At 45.9% G+C, this 23,645-nt stretch overlaps 1 protein-coding gene across 1 annotated transcript; it reads right to left on the reverse strand.

Moving 5' to 3' along the window:
- Positions 1–380: 380 nt before the first annotated feature.
- Positions 381–22,702, reverse strand: FSD1 (fibronectin type III and SPRY domain containing 1). The gene is made up of 12 exons (XM_081321268.1): positions 22,603–22,702; positions 20,521–20,652; positions 19,460–19,561; positions 18,212–18,234; positions 16,320–16,441; positions 11,673–11,882; positions 8,361–8,459; positions 6,880–7,039; positions 5,853–5,932; positions 3,736–3,987; positions 1,913–2,001; positions 381–534 (listed from the first exon to the last, which is right to left on the reverse strand). The coding sequence occupies exons 1-12, from the start codon at positions 22,618–22,620 to the stop codon at positions 424–426; spliced, it is 1,398 nt and encodes a 465-aa protein (XP_081177394.1). The 5' UTR covers positions 22,621–22,702; the 3' UTR covers positions 381–423.
- Between the last annotated feature and the right edge of the window lie 943 nt (positions 22,703–23,645).

Here is a 23,645-nt window from a genome sequence, read left to right on the forward strand (position 1 = left end):
TGTGCTACGTGAGAGGTGTCATCCTGAATCCCAGTGATAGCACCGGATAACCGAGGGAAACCCTGGGATTAAAATCCAGCAAGGGAACCATTTTACAATCCGGTCTAAATAATCTAATATTTTCCAGCTAACCCCTTTTAAGTCTCCTTGGCAGGTGCCTAATCCAGGGCTCTCCAAAGTTGGTCACTTTAAGAGTGGTGGACTTCGACTCCCAGAATCCCCCAGCCAGCCAGCTATGCTGGCTGGCTGGGGGATTCTGGGAGTCGAAGTCCACCACTCTTAAAGTGGCCAACTTTGGATAGATGAAACCTGGAAGGAAAAAAGAATATATAATTGTATATATTTGTTTAAAATACAGTGGGCGTCTGTGACCATGAATGCACTGTCTCTCCATCTTGGAAAAGAGGAACGTGACGGGCGTCACTAAGTGAGACTGGTGGTAGAACTGCTAGTCGCGCTGTTGCGCTTCTGAAGGCATTTGACGGCGCTGGGAACTTGCAAACCGGAGTAGACGTGAAAACTGCCACACCACACCTGACCGGGAAGAAACGAAAAACCAGAATAAGCGTGGGGGGGGGGGAAATTACAGTGGGTCCAAAGAATCATAGAAACTAAAGCAATATCAAGCAAAAGCAAGGAGGCTGCTGTATAAACCCCCAAAGCAAGGTATATATGTCCGTACAGGTCAAAAAAGTCAAGATGGTGGCCACAGGTGCACTAGGATCCGCCCCTTTGGAGTCTTTGCAAGGGCATAGGTCTGCCATTTTGACTTTTTTGACCTTCTTCCTCCTGTGGGTGCTCCTCCTGAGAGATGGAGTTGTCTTCAGAGCTAAATCAATTAATCCTTCCTTCCTTCCTTCCTTCCTTCCTTCCTTCCTTCCTTCCTATCCATCTCGCCACTGGGTGGTCCTTCTGTATTATTCTACATATTTAAATGCCTCATATTGTGGGTTGCCCAATCAGGATGGGAACTGGGCAGTTTATTAATTATTAACTTGAATTCATTTAACTGAATTTAATCAGTCACACCAAATTGAATTATTAAATGCAATTAAACTCACTTAAAATTATTAAATGATACTCCTTCCATTTCATTAAATTTCATCAATGCAATTGAATTGAGTGATTAAATTTAACCAATGAAATTAAATTAGGCAGACCTTTGTCTTGCAGGGCTGGAGACAAGACAGATTTAACAGCCCTTTTCAAAAATCTGCAGGAAAAAAGGTCTAATTCTTACTCGCTTTCAGAACCCAAAATTGAGGTTAGGTAGATATTGCAGTTGAAAGAAAGAAAAACTTCGTAACAATAAGAGCAGTCTGCTGGCGGAAACCCCGATGGGATGTATTCAAGTACAGGCTGGGCCACCATCCAATGTGGGATATTTTAATTTGGACCCCAGCACACAACAAAGGGGGGGGGGGAGAGTGGATGCCCTCAAGGTTCCCTCCCACATCCAAGATTCTCTAATTCTACGCTTCTAATTTCTTGCCTAGCTAAATAATTATTTTGCTCGCAATGCACACTCTAAATTTAGATATGGACGAAGGAAAAAAAAAGGAACGGTTTCTGATCCTTTGAGCATAAATGTACATAATCAATAAATACAAATCGGCCACCCAGAGTTGCTTTGGGTGGCGTATTAATTAATTTAATAAATTAATAAATATGGTGGGGGGGGTATTTGATTCTGTCACTTCATCCGGCATAATTCACTTCCTTGATCCAATCTATTAATTTATCTCCTTTAAGTAGTTCAAGCCTTTCCGGTTCTCCTGCAAAAAAATCCCATCATGAGGACTAGAAGCTTGTGTTGTTGTTGTTTAAGAAAAGGAAGACAGAACTTCAAAAGATCTTCACCAGATGTTACAACCCACAAGTTTCTCCTCCCCTTACCACTTCCAGATCTTACCATAAAGGCCGGGAGAACCGGTTGGGTAAATTTGGTTCGAAACGTGTGTAGCAACTGCTTGTTTTTTGCGTTGTAGAACGAGAGGAATCCTGCAAAGAGGAAAAAGGAAAAAAACAAAGGGGGTCTTGAGGGGTGAGGGAAAGGGGAAAATGTGGACAAGAAGAAGTAGAAAGGAGACCAACAATTTATCTATCCCAGTTTGACAGGGGAAAAAAAATGGAGAAGCCTCCCCCCCACAAAAAAAAACCCAGGGAGTCCTCGAATTATGACCACAGCAGAATTTCCATTGTTAAGCAAGGCGGTAGTTAAGGGAGTTGTAATTTTTTTTTGCCACAGTTGTTAATCACTGCAGTTGTTATGTGAATCATAAGCAAGGTGGCTGTTAAACACGTCAGGCTTGATTTTATGAACCTTTTTGCCACGGATGTTAAATTAATCACCGCAGTCACTAAGGGATTCCTATGGTCATTAAACGAATTGGCATGTCGGAAGCCGGCTAGAAGGTTGCAAAGGGTGATCACTTGACCCCAGGGGACGTTTGAAGCGTAATAAAACACATATTGGTTAAAATAACCAAATTTTGATCATGTGCTGTGACACTCGTAAGTGTGAGGACTAGCCACAAGTTTTCAATGCCGTTGTAACTTCAGAAGAGACGGTTGTAAGTTTAAAGATGACCTAGGAACAGCAACAGCCCACAAACCCACAGCCACACTCCGCCAGGAATTATCCAGGACCAAAGACAAGATCCAGAAGGAGGAAAGAAACAATGCAATTTACACAATCAGCTGTAACCATTGCTATCAATTCTACGTGGGACAAACATCACGTCAATTAAAAAATGGGGTCCGTGAACACCGGCCACAGTCCCAAATCCTTAATCTCTACCCACACCGACACCAAAAAGCAACAGTTTGTTTGGAGAATAATAATAATAATAATAATAATAATAATAATAATAATAATAATAATAATAATAATAATAATAATAATAATAATAATGATAATGATAATGATAATGATGATGATGTTGTGAAGATCTTGTGGGACTTCCGAATACAGACAGATCGCCATTTGGAACACAACACGCCAGATATCGCAGTCGTAGAGAACCGAAGCGTACAGCTGATTGATATCGCTGTACCAGGAGATGCCAGAGTCAAAGAAAAAGAACTGGAAAAAATTAAGAAATAATGCGACCTGGCCATCGAAACTGCACGATTATGGATGAAACGTGTCACAGGGATACCCATTGTCATCGGGGCACTGGGAGCTATGTCCCAAAACTTTGCAAAATGCATCAAAAAATAGCAGCTTCCTGCAATAACTCCAGCAAAGCTACAAAAAACTGCGCTACTCGGAACATCTTACATACCTGATTTGATACCTGATTTGATACCTAGGATGCTGGCAGCAACCCGTGTCAACCATTAGTGCCAGTCAGTTTGAGTGTTCAGTTGACTGAGTTTCATGTTTTATGAATAAAAGTTTTATAATAATAATAGTAATAGTAATAATAATAATTGGAGCACCACTTGAACACCATCATTGGCATTGACAAATTTGCCATTAGTCAATTGCAAAAGGTGGCCTTGCTAGGAACTGCTTCCATCCTGCGACGAGATCTGGAATACCATCAAACATCCACATCTGCCTATCCCGGGTCCTTGGTAAGGACTCGATAAGTAGCCAAAAATGCCCAATCCAGTCTGAACACCTGGCTGACTGTGCAATGACGATATTATTATTATTATTGTTATTGTTGTTGTTGTTGTTATTGTTATTATTATTATTATCTCTCCCGTCCCGCTATAAGAATTTACCTTCGTGAAAATTGCAATACACGCCTAGGATATCCGGAACTGGGATGTCCAAGATTTTGGCCTTGTTGTTGTGTTTGGCTGTGAAGCTGACCTGCAGCCAGTTGTTGAGATGAAGGCACCAGGAAGAAGAGGTTTTGCCCAGCTGGTCAAACTTGCCCAGAGTCCGATAAGCCACGCCCACCGCAAAGGCCTTGCTGTCCCGGTCGTAGCGTACCTCCCAATAGTGGTCACCGCTGTCAATCAAGGTGTCTCCTGGGAGGGGAAGAGTTATGGAGCCCTTGGATTGGCTGATAAATCCATTCACTTGCTTTGCATTGCCTAAAATCAATGTGTTTCTCAAGCTCAGCGACTTTAAAGGTGCATGGACTTCAACTCCCAGAATTCCCCAGCCAGCCATGATGGCTGGGGAATTCTAGGAATTGAAGTCCATGCTTCTTAAAGTCGCTGAGCTTGTGAAACTAACTAAAATAAACCTAAATCTGAGTTTAATGCAGCCTTTCTCAATCTTGGCAACTTTTAAGATGTCTGGACTTCACCTCCTAGAATTCATCAGCCACATGCTTCAAGCATGCCATCTGGGGAATTCTGGGAACTGAAATCCACACACCTTTTCAATTTGTTGAGATTGAGAAACATTGCTCTAGTGTTATCCCAACAACAACAGTAAGAAACAGAATGGATTGAATCGGTTCAGTTTTAAATTTTAGGGTTTTTATTTCTTCTTTTCATGTTTTATATACCATAATGTTATTTCCATGTCTGTAAAAGCTGCCTCGAGTCACAGGGGGCCAGATGGCTGGCATACAAGTTTGATTAAAGTGAAACAAAACAAAATGAAATAAAAAATAGTAAAATAAAATAAAAAACAAAGTAAAATAGAGCAACATAAAAAATAAAGCAGAATAAAACGCAGCAAAAGTGAAATTTAAAAAAGGAAAGAGAACAAAAGGAAACAGTAAAGTTAAGAAAACAAAATAAAATAAAAAATAAAATAATAAAGTAAAATAAAGTAAAATAAAATAGTAAAGTAATAATAAAATAAAATAATAAAATAAAATAAAATAAAATAAAATAAAATAAATAAAATAAATAAAATAAAATAATAAAATAAAATAAAATAAAATAAAATAAAATAAAATAAAATAAAATAAAATAAAATAAAATAATAAAATAAAATAAAATAAAATAAAATAAAATAATAAAAAATAAACCCAAATCCCAATACAAGATAATTGTAGTGGGTGCATTTCCTAGACAGAATTATTTTTGTGACTATTTGTTTCCCACTTAGAAGTAACTATAGAATAGAATAGAATAAAATAGAACAGAATAGAATATTCTATAGAATAGAATAGGAATAGCAGAATTATTCTATGCTTATACTTTTTACCCCTAATAAATATCAGGACACGAGGAGGAAAAAAACACGAATGCAATCCTAACAAGCTAACAGAGATTGTTGGCCAGGATGGAGCTAAAACAGTCACTCCACCCTGGAGCTTTTGCAAATAATAGTTATTATTTAAGCCAGGAATCGCCCGTCAATTCCCATCAGCTGCAAATTTTGTTCTTGGCCCCACCCACCTCTCTGGTCTCAGTAGCTCCTCCTCCTTCAGAAGCTCCTCCCTCACAGTCCTTGTCTCTGCTGGAATTCTGGGAGTTGAAGCTCACGCTTTAAAAAAAAAAACACACACACCAAGAAACTGGCTGACTCAGCCTTCCGTCCTTCCCAGGTAGGTAAAATGAGGACCCAGATTGTTGGGGGCAATAAGCTGACTTTGTAATAATGCCGCTTGGGTGTGTGTGTGTGAAAGCCCTAATAAGCAGGCATATACATAGAATGAAGGCTACTGCTAAGCTTGTAAGCCGCCCTGAGTCTTCGGAGAAGGGCGGGATATAAATGGAATTAAAATAAAATAAAATAAATAAAATAACATAAACCCAAATCTGGCAGTTCAGCATTTAACTCGGTGTTTCTCAACCTTGGCCCCTTTAAGATGCGAGGACTTCAACTCCCAGAATGCTCAACCAGCATTTGTGGACTTCATCTCCCAGAATGTTCATTCGCAAGACACACACACACACACGATGACCCAGGACAGTGACGAAATTCTTACCTAACACTGTATAGGATTCGGCAGTGAATCGGTCTCGTCCTCCGCGGCCTGTCGGCATCCTTTTCGGAGACTGGACACACCTATGGACAAGAAGATCCAGAGGGCAGGGCAGCTGAGACCACCATTCAAGAGTGGGGTGGAATGGGGGGGGGCTGGGAATTGGACCCCATTTAGAGCCCCCCCCCCGACCAATTTCACACTGTGAAAAAGCTGAGTTGGAGAAACCAAGGAGTCACAACAGAAAAAGCATCGTTTTACGCGTCTTGGTCCACGCGTGCATGAATCTGATTACGAATTTAGTGCAGGCGGTCCTTGCCGTACGACCACAACTGAGGCCCCAAATTTATGTTGCTAAGTGAGACACTTGTGAACTTGAGCTTTGCTCCATTTTTATGACTTTTCTTGCTGCGTTTGTTAAGGGGATCGCTGCAGCGGTTCAAATAGTAACACGGTTGTTAATTGAATCTGGATTCCCCGGTGACTGTGGTTGTCAGAAGGTCGCAAAAGGGGAACGCATGATCCCGGGACACTGCGACTGTCATAAAGGTGAGTCAGTTGTCAAGCGTCCGGATGTAAATCACATGACTGTGGGGGATGCCACCATTGTCGTAAGTGTGAAAAACTGGTTGTAAGTCACTTTTTTTCCAGGGCCGTTGTAACTTTGAATTTTCACTCAGTGAACGGTTGTAAGCCGAGGACGACCCATATTCATTTACAGGCGGTCCTCACTTAATGGCAGTATTGATCAAATCCGGCGTAAGAAAAAATCCAGGCCAAAGGTCAGTTCTTTATCTGCTCCCACCCTATACACAGAATCTTGCCAGAGTTAATCTATCCAGGTGGTCCTCGACTTACAACTGTTCATTTAGTGACCATTCAAAGTTGCAAGGGCACTGAAAAAAGGGACACTCGTGACCGTTTTCCACACTCAAGGCCGTGGCGGCTTCCCCCAGGGACACTTGATCAAATTTCAGGCCGACTAAATGACGAAATAAAGCAGCAAAGCCAAGCCAAAAAAAGGAATTACCTGGCTGGAGAGTTAACGGGGGAGGCAGTTCGGCCCTTCCCGTCCTTTTCCCGTGCTTTCATGTCTTGCACCTTCCCGCCCATGGCGTCCCATTCCACAATGAGGTCTTCCACCTTGAGATTGAGGTGGCTGGTGGTGCCATCCAGGCGGTACATGAAGGCTGGGGAGAGAAGAAAGACGTTTTGGCGTTCATTTCTAAGTTCCTTCCTTCCTCTTCCCCCCCCCACTCCTAATTTCTCCTCTCATTTTTTTCCTTCCTTCCTTCCTTCCTTCCTTCCTTCATGGTTCCGACTAATGAAACACTTCAAATGATCTTCAGGCATTGTTTATTGTAATCTAAAAAGTCTATAATAATGAGAACAAGACGTCGGCACGCATGAATAGATGCCAGAATCTGAATTCTCCTCCCCTGAACACATGCATCAAACACGATTCCCTCCCTTAATTTGAACCTCATAAATCACACTCTCCAATTAGTTTAACATGCAAAGCTTCGCTTGGGTTCTATAGCTGGGCCATTCCTTATCTTATTAAAAACAATTGGGGTAGCATTCTCCTCCCCCCCTTCATTTAATTCAAAAGCAAAACAGTTTAAAGGAAAAAGGTTACCTCTTATATTGTCAAAGCAAAAACATCCAATGTTTGCAGCATTGATACCTTCCTTCCTCCCTCCCTCCCTTCTTTCCTCCCCATCCCTTCCTTCCTCTCTCTCTCCTTTCCTCTCCTGCTCCTAATTCCTTCCTTCCTTCCTTCCTTCCTTCCTTCCTTCCTTCCTTCCTTCCTTCCTTCCTTCCTTCCTTCCTTCCTTCCAATATCAATCCAAGTTCCCCAGGTCATTTCTGCCTTAATGACCGCAGAGGTCACCGAACAACCTGAACCACGGGCATAAGCTGAGGACTAGCTGTATAGCTAATATTTATAAAATCGTTTTAGCCTAACTCCGGATTTCCTAGTCTGGTCTCTTTACTGGGAGAGACAATTTCCTGCAACGGACAACTTCACTGATCAATGAAGCAAATTAAGGGGAGGGACTTTCTAGATCAGGGGTCTCCGAACTTGGCTGCTTTAAGATTTGTGGACTTCAACTCCCAGAATTCCTCAGCCAGCATGGCTGGCTGAGGAATTCTGGGAATTGAAGTCCACAAGTCTTAAAGCGGCCCAGTTTGAAGACCTCTGTTCTAGACCATCTAACTAGCTAGCCCAGTCTCTGTTCTCCTTTTCTCTCAGAAATTCTGCAAGTTCAACCCAGGCTATTTGCGGAGGCTTTGATCACCCAGATGCAGCCCCCATTTTGATCTTCACTCCAGATGCTCCCGAGTTTAACATTTTTGGGAATCACAAACCCGGATTCTCCATTTAAATCCAAACTAGGAAACCACAAGCATCAGAAGTGGAGTCTTCCAATCCTGGCTAATCTCTAGCTGGGCTGGAAATCCATGTTGCCACCCCACCCCCATAAACAACCTATTGGGGTTGCTCACCTCTTGTTTCCAAAGTGACCGGCTCTGAAAACTCTCCCGCCACGGCTTTGTTGCAGGCTTTGACCCGGAAATTCATGTACTTCATGTCGAATTTCAACCCTGTGGAGATGGAAAAGCAAAGAAGATGTAAAGAGAACCTAATATTTATTTCATTCACCATGTACAGCCTCCTTTTAAAAGGCAGGACGTTGGCTTGGCTATATTTCTCTCTTCTTTCTCCCCCTTTAGGTCTTTCTCCTTCCTTCACCAGCTGTGGGTCCAGAAAGTTACGTAATTTCTAAAAAAGAGTTATGGAAAAAGTGCAAAAGATAGATGTATTCGGCTTTCTCGATACTTTTTCCCTCTCCAAAAATTGTATTCTGGTGTTTCTCCATCTAGGCAGCTTTGAAATATGTGGACTTTGTCAGAGCATGCACAGTCTTATTGTGCTGTGATAACCCAGGAGTAAACACAGTAAACAGTGGTTTGTATTAAATGGTGGTTTATATTACACTATCTACCATATACACTAAGAACAAAGTATATACATGTGGTAATAAAGCAAAATCCAACACACAGCAGTTATACACAGAGAGAGAGAGAGAGAGAGAGAGAGAGAGAGAGAGAGAGAGAGAGAGAGAGAGAGAGAGAGAGACTCCAGCAAAAGCCTTCCCTTTTATACTCAGGCTCTTAAAGGGATACAGACCCTGCTTGCTCTTAAAGGGATACAGGCCCTGCTGAGTCATTCCTATCATTGCATCATCCACCTTATATTTCACTACATTATTACATAAGCTGTTTAGCTATTAAATTAATACCTTGACAGACTTCAACTTCCAGAATTCCCCAGCTAGCATTTGCTGGCTGGGGAATACTGGGAATTAAGTCCACACATTTTAAAGCTGTTTAGATTGAGAAACACTGCTTTAAACTGAAATCGTAATACAGGCAGTCCTTGACTTACAACATAGGCAACTATTCAAAATTATGATGGACCCCTCAAAAATATGACCGGATTCAAAGTTCAGACAACATCCCCCCCTCACCCTCCCCCCCCCATCCCCAATCATTTTCTGGTGATGTGTGAGATTTTTTTCTGGAAACTTGCTTTGACTTCCCGTTCATTTAACAATCCCCATTTTTGCTCAACATCCCCTGCAAAAAACAAAAAATAGATTTCTTACAGGGCGACCTGCATAATGACCGTCATACCTTAACAATCAAAATGGAGACTCAGTGATGGTCATAAATTGAGGACTACCTGCAAACCTCTAATTTTTAATGTTTTAGTTTTATAGTTTTAATATGGTTTTATACGTCTTTTAATTTTGGTTTGGGAGTTGTCCAGAGTTGGTTGTAAGATGGGTGGCTATATAAATATTTTAAATCAATATATATCTTGCAGTGTAAATTTCCTCCTGTTCTTCCCTCTTCTACAAAAATCCATGGAAGGATATCACGCAAAAGGCACCGATGTCACAAACCACGATATCATCGGGCAAAGGATACTAACCACCATCTCGTACTGCCAATTGACCCAAAGGATGCTACCTGCAAAAGGGCATCCTAACGAACATGACATCATCATGGTTTGTGCAAAACGGCATTATAATATGATATCATCGTGGTTTGTGTAAAATGAGATTCTAACAGACACAAGAGTGCTAGTGGACGATCCCTTAAACATGAGCCTGTCGTGTGCGGCAGCAGCCAAAAAAGCTAATACAATCCTTGATTGTATAAACAGAGGCATAGAATCAAGATCATGCGAAGTATTAGTTCCACTTTATAAAATTCTAGTGAGGCCACACCTGGTATACTGCAGCCAATTTTGGTCACCGTATCACGAAAAAGATGTTGAGATTTTAGAAAAAGTTCAGAGAAGAGCAACTAAGATGATCAAAGGCCTGGAAACATACGAAGAACGGCTGCAGGAATTGGGTTTGGCTAATTTAAAGAAAAGAAGAAATAGGGGTGACCTCAGAGCAGCGTTCCGGTATTTGAGGGGCTGCCACAAAGACGAAGGGGGTGAAATTATTCTCCAAAGCGCCCGAAGGCAGGAGAAGAAGCAACGGATGGAAACTGATCAAGGAGAGAAGCAACCTGGAATTAAGGAGAAACTTCCTAACAGTTGGGACAATTAACCAGTGGAACAGCTTGCCACCAGACGTTGTGGGTGCTCCATCAATGGAGGTTTTTAAGAAGAGGCTGAACAGCCACTTGTCTGAAACGGTTTAGGCCAGGGTCTCCTGGTTGAGCAGGGGGTTGGACTAGATCAGGGCTTTTCAACGTTTTCACCCATTGTATCACTTTTAGGATACGGCAACATCTGAGGACCACCAGTCGCCTAGCAAGGTGTCAAAAACTTGATGACCAAAAAAAAAAATTGAAAAAAAGCGATGAAGTACAGGCAGTCCTTGACTTACGACAGTTCGCTTAGTGACTGTTCGAAGTTACAATGCCACTGAAAAAAGTGCCCCCCAAGCCACAGCCGAGCAAGACACCTGCCTGCCCGCCCGGCGGTGCTCTTCCTCCTGTCCGAGGTTTTCATTGTTGTGAGCATTTCTGTTGAGGATTGGCAGCAGGGTGTGTGTGTGTGAGGGGGTGTGTTTGGTTTTTATTCCCCCCCCCCCTTCTGCTGGGTGGTTGCAGCAGGTTTTGGTCACTTCACATGACCCTGGGACACTGTGACCGTCATAAATAGGAATCAGTTGCCAAGCGTCTGAATGCAAATCACAAGACCCTGGAGATGCTGCAACATTCCAGCTGATCGGCGCTTCTTCTGGGCTCAGCGGAAGCGCCAGGATCAGCGCCGAGCTCCAGCTGGAGCCTGATGCTGATCCTGGCGCTTCCGCTGAGCCCTGACAGCCCTGCAGCTCCAAACATCTCTCGCTCCGGCTTGTGCGGTGCTGCCACCGGTTCAGCTCCTTCCCCTCCCCCGCTGCCACTTTTCTAGGATGGTCGCGTACCACCTGCCAGGTGCCAATGTACCACAGGTGGTACCCGTACCACTGGTTGAAAAGCCCTGGACTAGATGACCTCCAAGGTCCCTTCCAGGTCTATTCTGATTGATTGATATCATTGTGGTTTGTATGGTATGTCACTGTAATGAACATGACATCATGATTTGGGTAAAGTGTCATCCTAACAAACCTGACATCACCATGGCTTGTTTCCAGACCTCTTTAGCATCCTCAGACAGGGTGCGAATTCCACCGGTCTAGACGGTGGGCAAGGTAGTCCCCCACCCCTATAAGTGGTAGCTTGTTTGATCCCCCCACCCCAGGAAGGAAGATTTGAAGCAGATCTGTTGTCCCAACCAGCTTGTCTTACCGGACAGCGTATACTCTGTTTGTTTGATCCCTTCAATCACCATCCAGGGATGGTCCTCCTTGACCCGAGGCGGCCCTTCAAAGTTGGTTTTGCGATATTCCAGCACATAATGGTCAATCTTGTTATCTTCTTCTGGCATCTTCCAAACAAGGGTGACGCAGTTGTCGGCCACCAACGATTCAGCGACGTCTATCTCGGGTGCGCTGGGAACTACGTTTCAAATCAGAGAGATAAAGAAAGAAAAGGTTGACTATCGGGATTCCCGTTTCAGCTACACCAGGGACTAGCCCCTTTTCCTAGGAGGTTCCATTGCCCCTTCAGGTTCTGCGTCAGTCACTCAAGATGGTAGGCCCTGATGGAGGCAATAAGGTTTTTTTTTTTTTAAAGAAATAATAACTAACTGTCCCCACGACTTCAACAAATAGGTGCCAATTGGTTTGAAAATGATTGCAGATCCTAACAGGAAAACGGCGCTTCAAGCTCTTTGGGAATTCGATTTTAATTAATTCCATTTTAATTTCCCCTAGTTTTTGAAGAGATTGATTAGTGGAACAACCTGCCTCCAGAGGTGGTGAATGCTCCAACAGTGGAGGTTTTTAAGAAGAGACTGGACAGCCATTTGCCTGAAATGGTATAGGGTTTCCTGCCTGAGCAGTGGGTTAGACTAGATCACGCACCTCTTCGAACGGGAAGTGGTGCACGCGCACCTCTCCAAATGGAGAGTGGCACCGCCCGTTTGGAGAGGTGCGCGCCCACCTCTCCGAACGGGCGGAGGTGCGTGCGCAACTCTCCAAACCTTTGGAGAGGTGCGTGCGCACCTCCGCCCAAACGGGCAGTGGCACCGCTCGTTGGGAAAGCTGCTGTGAAGGCGGCAGCCTGCAAACGGGCCGCAGCAGCTTTCCCAACGAGCAGCGCCACTGCCCGTTCCGAGAGGTGCGCGCGCACCTCTCCGAATGGGCAGTGGCGCCGCTCGTTGGGAAAGCTGCCGCGGCCCGTTTGCACAGCTGCCGCGTTCGTCCATGTTTGATGAGCGCGGCAGGTCTCCCAACGGGCAGCGGCGGTTTGGAGAGTGCGCGCGCACCTCTCCAAACCGCCGCCATCCCGTTTGCACAGCTGCCGCGTTCGTCCATGTTTGACGAGCGCGGCAGGTCTCCGAACGGGACGGCGGCGGTTTGGAGAGGTGCGCACGCACTCTCCAAACTGCTACCGTCCTCTTTGCACAGCTGCTGCGTTTGTTCGTGTTTCTTTCAAACGCGGAGGAATGCAGCAGCTCTGCAAACGGGGCGGCGGCGGTTTGGAGAGCTGCGCAGCTCCCCAAACCTCCGCCTCCACATTTGAAGAGCTGCTGCATTCATCAAACGCAGTTTTGGAGGTCCCGGGAGAGGGCGCTCGGGTGGCTCCGGCGGTGCCCGGGCTGAAGGCGCCGCCGCAACCCAGTGCCCGTCGCCTGCGAGTCCGTCTCTCCCCCCCCCCGTGTAAGCTGGCGGCACTGGGCAGCGACAGGTGCGTGCAGCTCAGGATGCGGTGCGGGCGTATTTTTTGCTTGTTCTGCGCATGCACGTGCGTGCCCACATGCGCGCGCACATTTTGCGGCTCCCACTTTTTTGTGTGTATGACGGAACCGGTTCCGAGTGGCTCTTTTGCTGTTTCGGGTTGCTGACCCCTGGACTAGATGACCTCCAAGGTCCCTTCCAACTTATTATTATTATTAGTAACCAGGATACCTTTAAAGCAGTGTTTTTCAAACGTGGCTACACAAACATTTATTTGTATTTGCATAACTACCGTTATAGGATTTATAGTGGTATTTTACAATACCAGACGGGGGAGTGTGCTGTTACATCAGCCAGAGAGTATTATGCAGTGCATATTGTGCTGCCACCATGTGGTTGTTTGGGAAACTACAACATTTATGTTAATTTGTTCAGCCAACCCCTCCCATTTGTGACATACTTCCTCCTTCTTCTTATCCTGAACATCTATCACCTCCTGCCACCATCTCACATGCGGTGGTCTCTACGTGCAGTCTCTCATGCTAGGAACATTACTGTCTTTTGACCTTGAAATACCGTCCATTTCATCATCTACCACACCTTGTCTGCTGTAATCTTCTCTGCATGCAAATAAAGGTCCTTCTGGATGATTAAAAGGTAATTTCATGAGTTCTGCTATCTGGCAAAGGCTGTTAACAGTGATAGTATCCGCTTATACAGGCCAGGCACAGGAGTCTCAGCAAGGGGATACATCATTAAACAACAGAGTCAGAATATGGACTTTAACTCCCAGAATTCCCCATCCAGCCATCCAGCCAGCATGCGGGCTAGGGAATTCTGGGAGTTGAAGTCCACAGATAGTAGTGAAAGGAACAAAAGTATTATTCAGAAATTTCTAATGAGTCTAAAGGTTGAAGCAGAAGCCAACTGAAGAGCAGAAATAATATTTGATCTACGTATTGACAGGTACAAATGTGAAAAGCAGAAGTTACAAATTGTAAGAGGAGATATCGAAACAACTTATAGGAGACGGACTGTGGTAACAGAAAATTAGATGGTGAAAGATAGGATATGGACAAAGGGGCTTCTTGGAACGTGGAAAGGACAGTGGTTTTAGGCGGTCCGGATAGTTTATCAGATGATTAGGGAAGGGGCGTTGAGTGCCACAGGGGAGGGGGGAATCTGCGTCGGGGATGGGATATAAAAATGTGTAAGGTGTGGCTGAACTCCTGTGTGGGTTTCAGTCCACCAAGCCTTTGCAAACGCTTCTTTTGAAATAAAAACTTTGTTGCTGGAATTCCAAGTGAGTTGTTTTGTTTTGGATCTTGAGCCACGTTCCAAACAGTAGTTAGGGGATTTTGGGAGGTGAAGTTCAACCATCCAAAAAAAAAAAAACAACCCAATGTTTTTAGCTGTTCACCCTAGCTACTATTTTAACTTTCCTGGGTAAGGAACGATGATGGTTCCTGCACATCAGCTATGGGCTGCTCTCCCTTCTAAGGACAGCTCCAATATTTTTTTATTTTATTTATTTAATTGATTTTAATATACCACCCTATTCCTGAAGAACTCAGGGCGGTTCACAGGGCCAATTAAAACAATACAAAATAAGAAAGCTAACATAGAATTAAATTAATACTAGCCCACAATTAAAACAAAAGTTAAAATTTAAATTTAAAATTAATTTAAAACCCCTCAGTCCAGGCCAGAAAGGTCAAACAACCAGGTTTTTAGGTCCCGGCGAAACGAGCGAAAGTCGGGGGCGGTCCGAAGTTCCACCGGCAGTTCATTCCATAGGATGGGCGCGCCCACAGAGAACGCCCTTCCCCTGGGAATCACCCGCCGGCATTCCCTGACCGGCGGCACCCTAAGGAGACCCTCCCTGTGGGAGCGCACAGGACGATGGGAGGCTGATGCTGGCAGCAGGTGCTCCCTAAGATAATCCGGACCCATGCCATTTAGGGCTTTATAGGTCATCACCAGCATCTTGAATCTAACCCGGAGGGCAACTGGAAGCCAATGCAGCTCGCAGAGAAGAGGTGTTACACAGGAGTATCGGCAAACTCCCATTACAACTCGCGCGGCTGCATTCTGCACCAGCTGAAGCCTATGGGTGGTCCTCAAGGGCAGCCCCATGTACAGAGCGTTGCAGTAGTCTAACCGGGAGGTCACGAGCGCATGAGTGACTGTGCGTAGGGCATCTCGGTCCAGATAGGGCCGCAACTGGCGCACTAGGCGAACCTGGGTGAAGGCCCCCCTGGTCACGGCTCCTATGTGATCTTCCAAATTGCCAATCAGATGCAGTTACATGATGCCTCATTTAATGACTGTGCTGCTGAACAACAAATTTTCTGGTTCCAATTGTGGTTGTAAGTTGAGGACTACCTGTAAAGGAGTTTGATGTGGTGCTGAAGGCACCAGGCTAGTAACAAGGAGCTGGTGAGTTGTAATCCCGCCTTAGGCCTGAAAACCGGCTGTGTGATTTTGGACCAATCAGCAGGAGACAGTGAGTTCTAGTCCCACCTTAAACATGAAAGGCGGCTGGGTGACTTTGAGCCAATCACCAGGAGATTGGTGAGTTCTAGTCCTGCCTTAGGCCTGAAAGCCAACTGGGTGATTTTGGGCCAATCACCAGGAGATGGTGAGTTCTAGTCCCATTTTAAGCTTGAAAGCCGGCTGGCTGACTTTGAGCCAATCACCAGGAGATGGTGAGTTCTAGTCCTGCCTTAAGCACGAAACTGTCTGGGTGACTTTGAGCCAATCACCAGGAGACAGTGAGTTCTAGTCTCGCTTTAGGCATGAAAGCCAACTGGGTGATTTTGGCCAATCACCAGGAGATGTTGAGTTCTAGTCCCGCCTTAGGCATGAAAGGCAGCTTTGTGATTGGGCCAGTCCCTCTCTCTTAGCCCAACCCACCTCACAGGATTGTCGTTACAGGGAAAACAGGAGAAGGAGGAAATCTATTCACTCCTGGGAGCTACTGATAAAGAATTCAAGGCGGGATTTTTTTAAAAAACTAACCAAAATACACTTGGAGAGTGCCAATGCTCAGAGCACCCTGGCTGTGAACTATGGACTTGGTAGTCTTCAGCCGGAAAAAAAACAAACCTCACTCGCCTAGCCTGCAGAAGCAAAATAACATTTTCCAATTCACCTGGCAGGAATTTGAGAGTCTGTAGTATCTGGCGCTCCTGGGCAAAATCCACCATCAAGTGACTCATGTTGTCGGTTACTTTAGCCTTGAGCGAGAGGCGGAAGGCCGGAGCCATTGTCACACTATGGAGGGGAAGGAGAGGCGAGTTAGAAAGGCGCGCCATCAGATTCCCCCCCCTTGCCTAGTAAGAAGGATTGGAGTGATGGCAGAGGAACGTGGCGGAGAAGGCGACATGCAAAGAACCCAGCGCCCGGATCCAACCCTGGAAAACCCATCGGCCAAAATTCAGGTCTCTACAAAGCATGTGCAGAGGGCTGGGGGTGGGGGTTAAACCCAGCAGGGTCTAGCCCAGGGGTAGGCAACCTTGGCTCTTTTATGACTCGTGGACTTCAACTCCCAGAATTCCCGAGCCAGCCATGCTGAGGAGAAAGGGAAAGGTTTCCAAGCTGGACCATGCTGGCTCGGGAATTCTGGGAGTTGAAGTCCGCGAATCATAGAGATGCCAAAGTTGGCCTAGCCCAGGGGTAGGCAGCCTTGGCTCTTTTATGACTCATGGACTTCAACTCCCAGACTTCCTGAGCCAGCCATTCTGAGGAAAAAGGGAAAGGTTTCCAAGCTGGACCATGCTGGCTCGGGAATTCTGGGAGTTGAAGTCTGCGAATCATAGAGATGCCAAGGTTGGCCTAGCCCAGGGGTAGGCAGCCGTGGCTCTTTTATGACTCATGGACTTCAACTCCCAGAATTCCTGAGCCAGCCATGCTGAGGAAAAAGGGAAAGGTTTCCAAGCTGGACCATGCTGGCTCGGGAATTCTGGGAATTGAAGTCCGCGAATCATAGAGATGCCAAGGTTGGCCTAGCCCAGGGGTAGGCAACCTTGGCTCTTTTATGACTCATGGACTTCAACTGTTGTGTATTGGGTCAGCAAAGATCATGGTTTATTGCTTGCAGGATCTGAACTAGAGAACCAGGGCTGCAGATGCAGCAATTTATACCCTGGCCCCTAGGCGGCAGCCAATAGGTTTGAAGCAACCTATTGCCGCCCTAGGGGCAACCAATAGCAGTACTGGAGACGGGTTGTCTGACGGGCTGGGAGCCGTTAGCTAGCTTCCCTGCTCAACAGCCTCCCAGCAATACCACGTGGTGTTAACAAAACAAGCCCAATACATTACATCAACTCCCAGAATTCCTGAGCCGGCATGGCTCAGCTTGGAAACCTCTCCCTTTCCCCTCAGCATGGTTGGCTCAGGAATTCTGGGAGCTGAAGTCCACGTGTCATAAAGTGGCCTAGGCCTAGACCAGGGCTAGGTAACCTTGGCTCTTTTACGACTCGTGGACTTCAACTCCCAGAATTCCTGAGCCGGCATGGCTCAGCTTGGAAACCTCTCCCTTTTCCCTCAGCGTGGCTGGCTCAGGAATTCTGGGAGTTGAAGTCTACGAGTCATAAAAGGGCCAAGGTTGTCTACCCCTGGTCTAGCTGCAGGGCAAAACCCCAAGAACTTCTGAGCATGCGAAGAGTGACTTTGATTCCCCTATCAAGCAACCATCCCCAAGGACGTGTAGGAAGATGGGCCGGCCGGCCAAGGCGATGGGAAATCAAGGGGACGCTGGGGCACGGACAGAGTGCACTTCCCCTGAATCTTGCTAAGAGCCAGGTTCAGTTTGGACTAGCAATCAGCATTTCTCAAGCTCAGCAAGTCTAAAATATCTGGACTTCAAAACTCCCAGAATTCTCCCAGAATTCCAGCAGAAGTGGAGAATTCTGGGAGTTGAAGTCCAGACGTCTTAGATCCATCTTAGAGGCATTTTACGTCCCCTTTTCCCACCCCAGAGAAAATAACGATGCCAAAAGCTGACTTTTGGCGGCCAGGTGCGTTTTTCCAAGGGTGGCCTACCTGTCCTTGATCTGTTTAGCAGCCTTCGAAGCAACGCAAGGAAGAGGGAGAAAGAAGGGAGGAGGAAGAGAGAGAGAGAGAGAGAGAGAAAGAAGAAGAAAAAGCAAGAGAGGTATCACAAAGACAAATTAAGGCAGCATTGCTTATGTTTGTTTCAAGAGCATTCTTGACAGGAAGCCCCCAGGAAGCCATGCTAAGCTGCCATCCATTGCACGCATGCAGAAAACCATTCCCACCGCCCTCTGCCTTCCCCTGTGCTTTTTATCCTCCCAAGAACCCTGCGAGGTAGGCCAAGGGGAATTAAAAATATAGCAAACCACCCAAATATCATCTAATCATGTGACAGGCTAGGATCCATCCCTGCCTGGACCTTTCTATCCTCCCAAGACCCCTGTGAAGCAGGCGAGGGCGGATTAATATAATATAGGTAATCCTCGACTTACGACGATTCGTTGTGTGACCATTCAATGTTACAACGGCACTGAAAAAAAGTGACTTATGATCTTTTTTTTTTTGTTTTTTTACACCCTTGCAGCTTCCTCCACGGCCGAGTGATCAAAATTGGGCCACTAAGAAACGGGTTCATATTTATGACGGTTTGCAACATCCCGGGGTCACGCGATCCCCTTTTATGCCCGTCTGAGAAGCAAAGTCCACAGGGAAGCCGGATTCGTTTAACAGCCACGTGACTAGCTTCACTGCAGGATTCTCTTCCCAACTGAGTCAAGAAAGGTCATAAAAGGGGGCAAAACTCACTGAACAACTGTCTTACTTAGCGACGGAAATTTGGGGCTCAACTGTGGTCGTAAGTCGAGGACTGCCTGTAAACCACCCAAATATCGTCCAACGAATGCGACAGGCTGGGATCCGTCCAAACCTGGGCCCTTTTTATCCTCCTAAGGACCCTGTGAGGTAGGCAGGGGCAAACTAAGATAAATAAACAAATGGCGCCTTCCTCCCCCAGGTGTCACCCAACCGAGGTGATAGGCTGGGATCCATCCAAATCCGGGGTCATCGTGACGCTTGAATCAATGTTCTCCAAAATCAGTTGGATAAGAGTACCCATCATCCACAGCCCCCGACTTGTGGGGGAATCCAAGGAGTTGTGGCTGTCCATCAGCGTGCCAGCTTGGAAGGAGGCACAATCAAGATATCATGGAATCTCTTGAACACATATTTAGCCAATTCGTTGTGTAATTATGCACAGGCGCGCGCACACACACACACAGAGCTAGGAATTATTGTTACCTGGTGGAAATCCTGATTTTCAGCCCCTTGGAGGGTCTGGTTGGCCGTTTCTAAAAGTTCCTCTGAGCTTTCCAAGGCTTTTGTGCACGCTGCCAGCTGGTTCTGGGTGCGAAAGATGAGCAGAAAGAGCATTTTCCCCCCGCCCCCGAAATGGAGATATTAGCAAAAAAAAAAAAGTAAAAATAAAAATGGAAAGAGTGGGTAAAAAGAGGTTTGGCTGGCCCTTTTTTTGTTTTCTTGCTCTGAATTCAAATTAATGTGATTTTAAAAATACAAAATAAATCTGGGTTTTGATTTAACCGAGATTGCCATTCAGAGAGGGGGGGGAGGGGTCAAAGGCTGAGAGATTGGCTGAAGGATTTGGGTTCAAGTCAACGTCTGGCACTCTGCAATTTTTGTCCTGAGGAACTCACTGGCACAAGATGGCTAGGGCTACAAAACTCAGATAAATTTGAAAGGGAAACAGATGACTAATTAAGAGGATGAAATCCGGGCCATTTGTACAGTACAGGCAGTCCTTGACTTACGACAGTTCCCCTTTAGTGACCATTTGAAGTTAAAACAGCACTGAAAAAAAGCGACTTATGGCTGTGTTTCACTGGACAGCGATTCACTGGACAACCGCATTGTAAAATGGAGCAAGACTCACTTAGCAGCTGTTTCCCTTGGGCCCAGAAATTGTGCGCTCAGCTGTGGTCGCACGTCGAGGACTACCTGTACCCACAACACCAGGGCTACCTCTTAGTTGCAAATAGACAAGTGACCACTAGGGGGCAGCAACAGGAAGCTCCAGAAGGCTCAAACTTTGAGGCGGCCTTAAGCTGAGCCTCCATCTTCCAGCGCAGTCTACCTTAAGTAACAATTCTTCGGGGGTGGGGGTGGGAGAAGATGTCTGAACAGTGTTTTTTCAATCTCGGCTGCTTTAAAGAAGGGTGGACTTCAACTCCCAGAATTCCCCTTCCCCCCCCCCCAGCCAATATCGATCTATTGGTTGTCTTTCTCAGCCGTCCGTCTCTTGAGACCAATAATGCACAGCGGCTCTTTAGCTGAGCAGGCTTTACCTGCAGTTCGTAAGTCCGGCTGGCTCGATCTTGTTTGATCTTCATCAACATTCCTTCCTTCAGCTCGTCCAGCAGGACGTAGAGAGACTGGAACTCGGTGTCCAGATCGTCTTGGACCCGGTTCGAATTACTCTGGTAGGAGACGAGAGAAGATGAAGCTGGAGGTCATTTCAGCCCTGAGGTGATTGGAGAGTTGAGTTGCTCCCTCCTTTGTGATTCGGGGGTGTCGAACAGCGTGGGTTTGTGGGTGCTTAGCAGACACTCAACCTGGTGTCCCCCAAATAACTGAATCCCACCTCTTGGCTTAATTTCCAGGTTTGAATAATTCCCCAAATCTTGGGAGAACTCAAATTAATGTAATTTAATGCAAGGACTCTCTAAAGAAATTCCCAGACGTAAATTGTTATTATGGCTACTTTCCATAAACAAAAAATAAAAATAAACAGGAGACGGGAGTTGAATCTCATCTTAGGGATGAGATCCGGTTGGGTGACTTTGAGCCAATCACCAGGAGACGGAGAGTTCTAGTCTTGCCTTAGACCTGAAAGCTTGCCGGGTGGACCAAACACCAGGAGAAGGTGAGTTCTAGTCTCACCTTAGACGTGAAAGCTGGCTGGATGAATTAGGCCAATCACCAGGAGACGGGGAGTTCTAGTCCTGCCTTAGGTATGTAAGGCAGCTGGGTGAATTTGGGCCATTCACCAGGAGACGGAGAGTTCTAGCCCCACTTTAGGGATGAAAGCTTGCTGGATGGGCCAATCACCAGGAGATGGAGAGTTCTAGTTCTGCCTTAGGTATGAAAGCTAGCTGGGTGAATTTAGGCTAATCATGAGGAGATGGTGAGTTCTAGTTCTGCCTTAGGCATGAAAGCTTGCTGGCTGACTTTGGGCCATTCACCAGAAGACGGAAAATTCTAGTCCCACCTTTGGCATGAAAGCTTGCTGGGTGGGACAAACACCAGGAGATGGAGAGTTCTAGTTCTGCCTTAGGTATGAAAGCTAGCTGGGTGAATTTGGGCCACTCACCACGAGATGGAAAGTTCTAGTTCTGCCTTAGGTATGAAAGCTGGCTGGGTGAATTTAGGCTAATCATGAGGAGATGGAGAGTTCTAGTTCTGCCTTAGGTGGGTGACTTTGGGCCATTCACCAGAAGACAGAGAATCCTAGTCCCACTTTAGGCATGAAAGCTTACTGGGTGGGCCAATCACCAGGAGATGGAGAGTTCTAGTTCTGCCTTAGGTATGAAAGCCAGCTGGGTGACTTTGGGCCATTCACCAGAAGACGGAGAATCCTAGTCCCACTTTAGGCATAAAAGCTTACTGGGTGGGCCAATCACCAGGAGATGGAGAGTTCTAGTTCTGCCTTAGGTATGAAAGCTAGCTGGGTGCATTTGGGCCACTCACCACGAGATGGAGAATTCTAGTCCCACCTTTGGCATGAAAGCTTGCTGGGTGGGACAAACACCAGGAGACGGAGAGTTCTAATCTCGCCTTAGACATGAAAGCTGGCTGGATGAATTACGCCAACCAACAGGAGATGGTGAGTTCCAGTTCTGCCTTAGGTATGAAAGCTGGCTGGGTGAATATGGGCCAATCACCAGGAGATGGAGAGTTCTAGTCCTGTCTTTGGTATGAGAGCCGGTAGGATTAATTTGAGTCAATGACCAGGAGACTGTTCTAATCCTGCTTTAGCTATGAAACCCGGCTGAGTGACTTTGGGCCAATCACCAGGAGATGGTGAGTTCTAGTCCCACCTTAGGCATGAAAGCGGGCTAAGGAATTTAGGGCACTCTTTCCTTCTCAGCCCAACCCACCTCACAGGGTTGTTGCTGTGGGGAAAATAGGAAGAGGAAAGAGGGATTATTATTATTATTATTATTATGTATGTTTGCCAGCTTGAGTTCCTTATCAAATAATAAAGGTTGATAAAAATGTAATAAATAGATAAATAAATCAAGAACACTGATTTCAGCAGCTGTGGAGCTTTTCCCAGTCTGCTGATGGCCCAATAAAACCCCAGGTGAGCCATGTTGGATCCAGCACACCTGGACAAGCCATGGTAAGATTAACTCCAACCCAGTTACCTCCACATTTTCAAGCATCTGCTTGAGCAAATAGATGAAATTTTGGATCTCTTCATTTTTCACCGCAAGGGTCGTGATGATCTTCCGCAGGTCATCCTGTCCCCACCCAAAAAAAGGAAAATAATAATAATAATCTGGCATTAATCTTGGATTCTCGCTTCCTATCCTTTCCCAGGCTCAAACGGATATATTTATGCTTAAGTTAAACCAGTGTTTCTCAACCATGCCAACTTGAAGATATGTGGACTTCAACTCCCAGAATCCCCCAGCCAGTATGCTTTAAGATGGGTGGACTCCAATTCCCAGAATTCCCCAGCCAGCATGCTTTAAGATGGGTGGACTTCAGTTCCCAGAATTCCCCATCTAACATGCTTTAAGATGGGTGGACTTCCATCATAAAGCAATAGATGGAAACTAATCAAGGAGAGAATCCAGTACTAAGGAGAAACTTCCTAACAGTGAGGACAATTAACCAGTGGAACGACTTGCCTCCAGAAGTTGTGAGTGATCCATCACTGGAGGCTTTCAAAAAGAAACTGGACAACCCTTGGTCTGAAATGGTATAGGACAGGGGTAGGCAACCTTGGCCCTTTTATGACTCGTGGACTTCAACTCCCAGAATTCCTGAGCCAGCATGGCTCAGTTTGGAAACCTCTCCCTTCTCCCTCAGCATACCTGGCTGAGGAATTCTGGGAGTTGAAGTCCACGAGTCATAAAAGAGCCAAGGTTGCCTAACCCTGGCCTAGGCCGCTTTATGACTGGTGGACTTCAACTCCCAGAATTCCTGAGCCAGCCATGCTGAGGGGAAAGGGAGAGGTTTCCAAGCTGAGCCATGCTGGCTCAGGAATTCTGGGAGATGAAGTCCACGAGTCATAAAAGAGCCAAAGTTGGCCTAGGATCTCCTACTTGAGCAGGGGGTTGGACTAGAAGACCTCCAAGGTCCCTTTAACTCTTTTATTCTATGTTCTGTGCTCTGGCTGGTGTCAGCTTTGAGGGCGTTCTTTGACGGCCTGGTTTCCTTTCATTGCTAACTCTTCACGACA

The sequence above is a fragment of the Vipera berus genome, assembly GCF_964194415.1.
Source record: "Vipera berus genome assembly, chromosome: 1".
Taxonomy (NCBI): domain Eukaryota; kingdom Metazoa; phylum Chordata; class Lepidosauria; order Squamata; family Viperidae; genus Vipera; species Vipera berus.

What these genes read in the sequence shown, in the direction of transcription:
- FSD1 (XM_081321268.1), bottom strand. An exon ending in GGTCACTTTGGAAACAAGAG is followed by an intron (nt 7,040 to 8,360) that starts GTGAGCAACCCC and finishes TTCTCTCCCCAG; the next exon opens with CCTTCATGTACCGCCTGGAT. An exon ending in GTATTGCAATTTTCACGAAG is followed by an intron (nt 2,002 to 3,735) that starts GTAAATTCTTAT and finishes TCCTCTTTGCAG; the next exon opens with GATTCCTCTCGTTCTACAAC.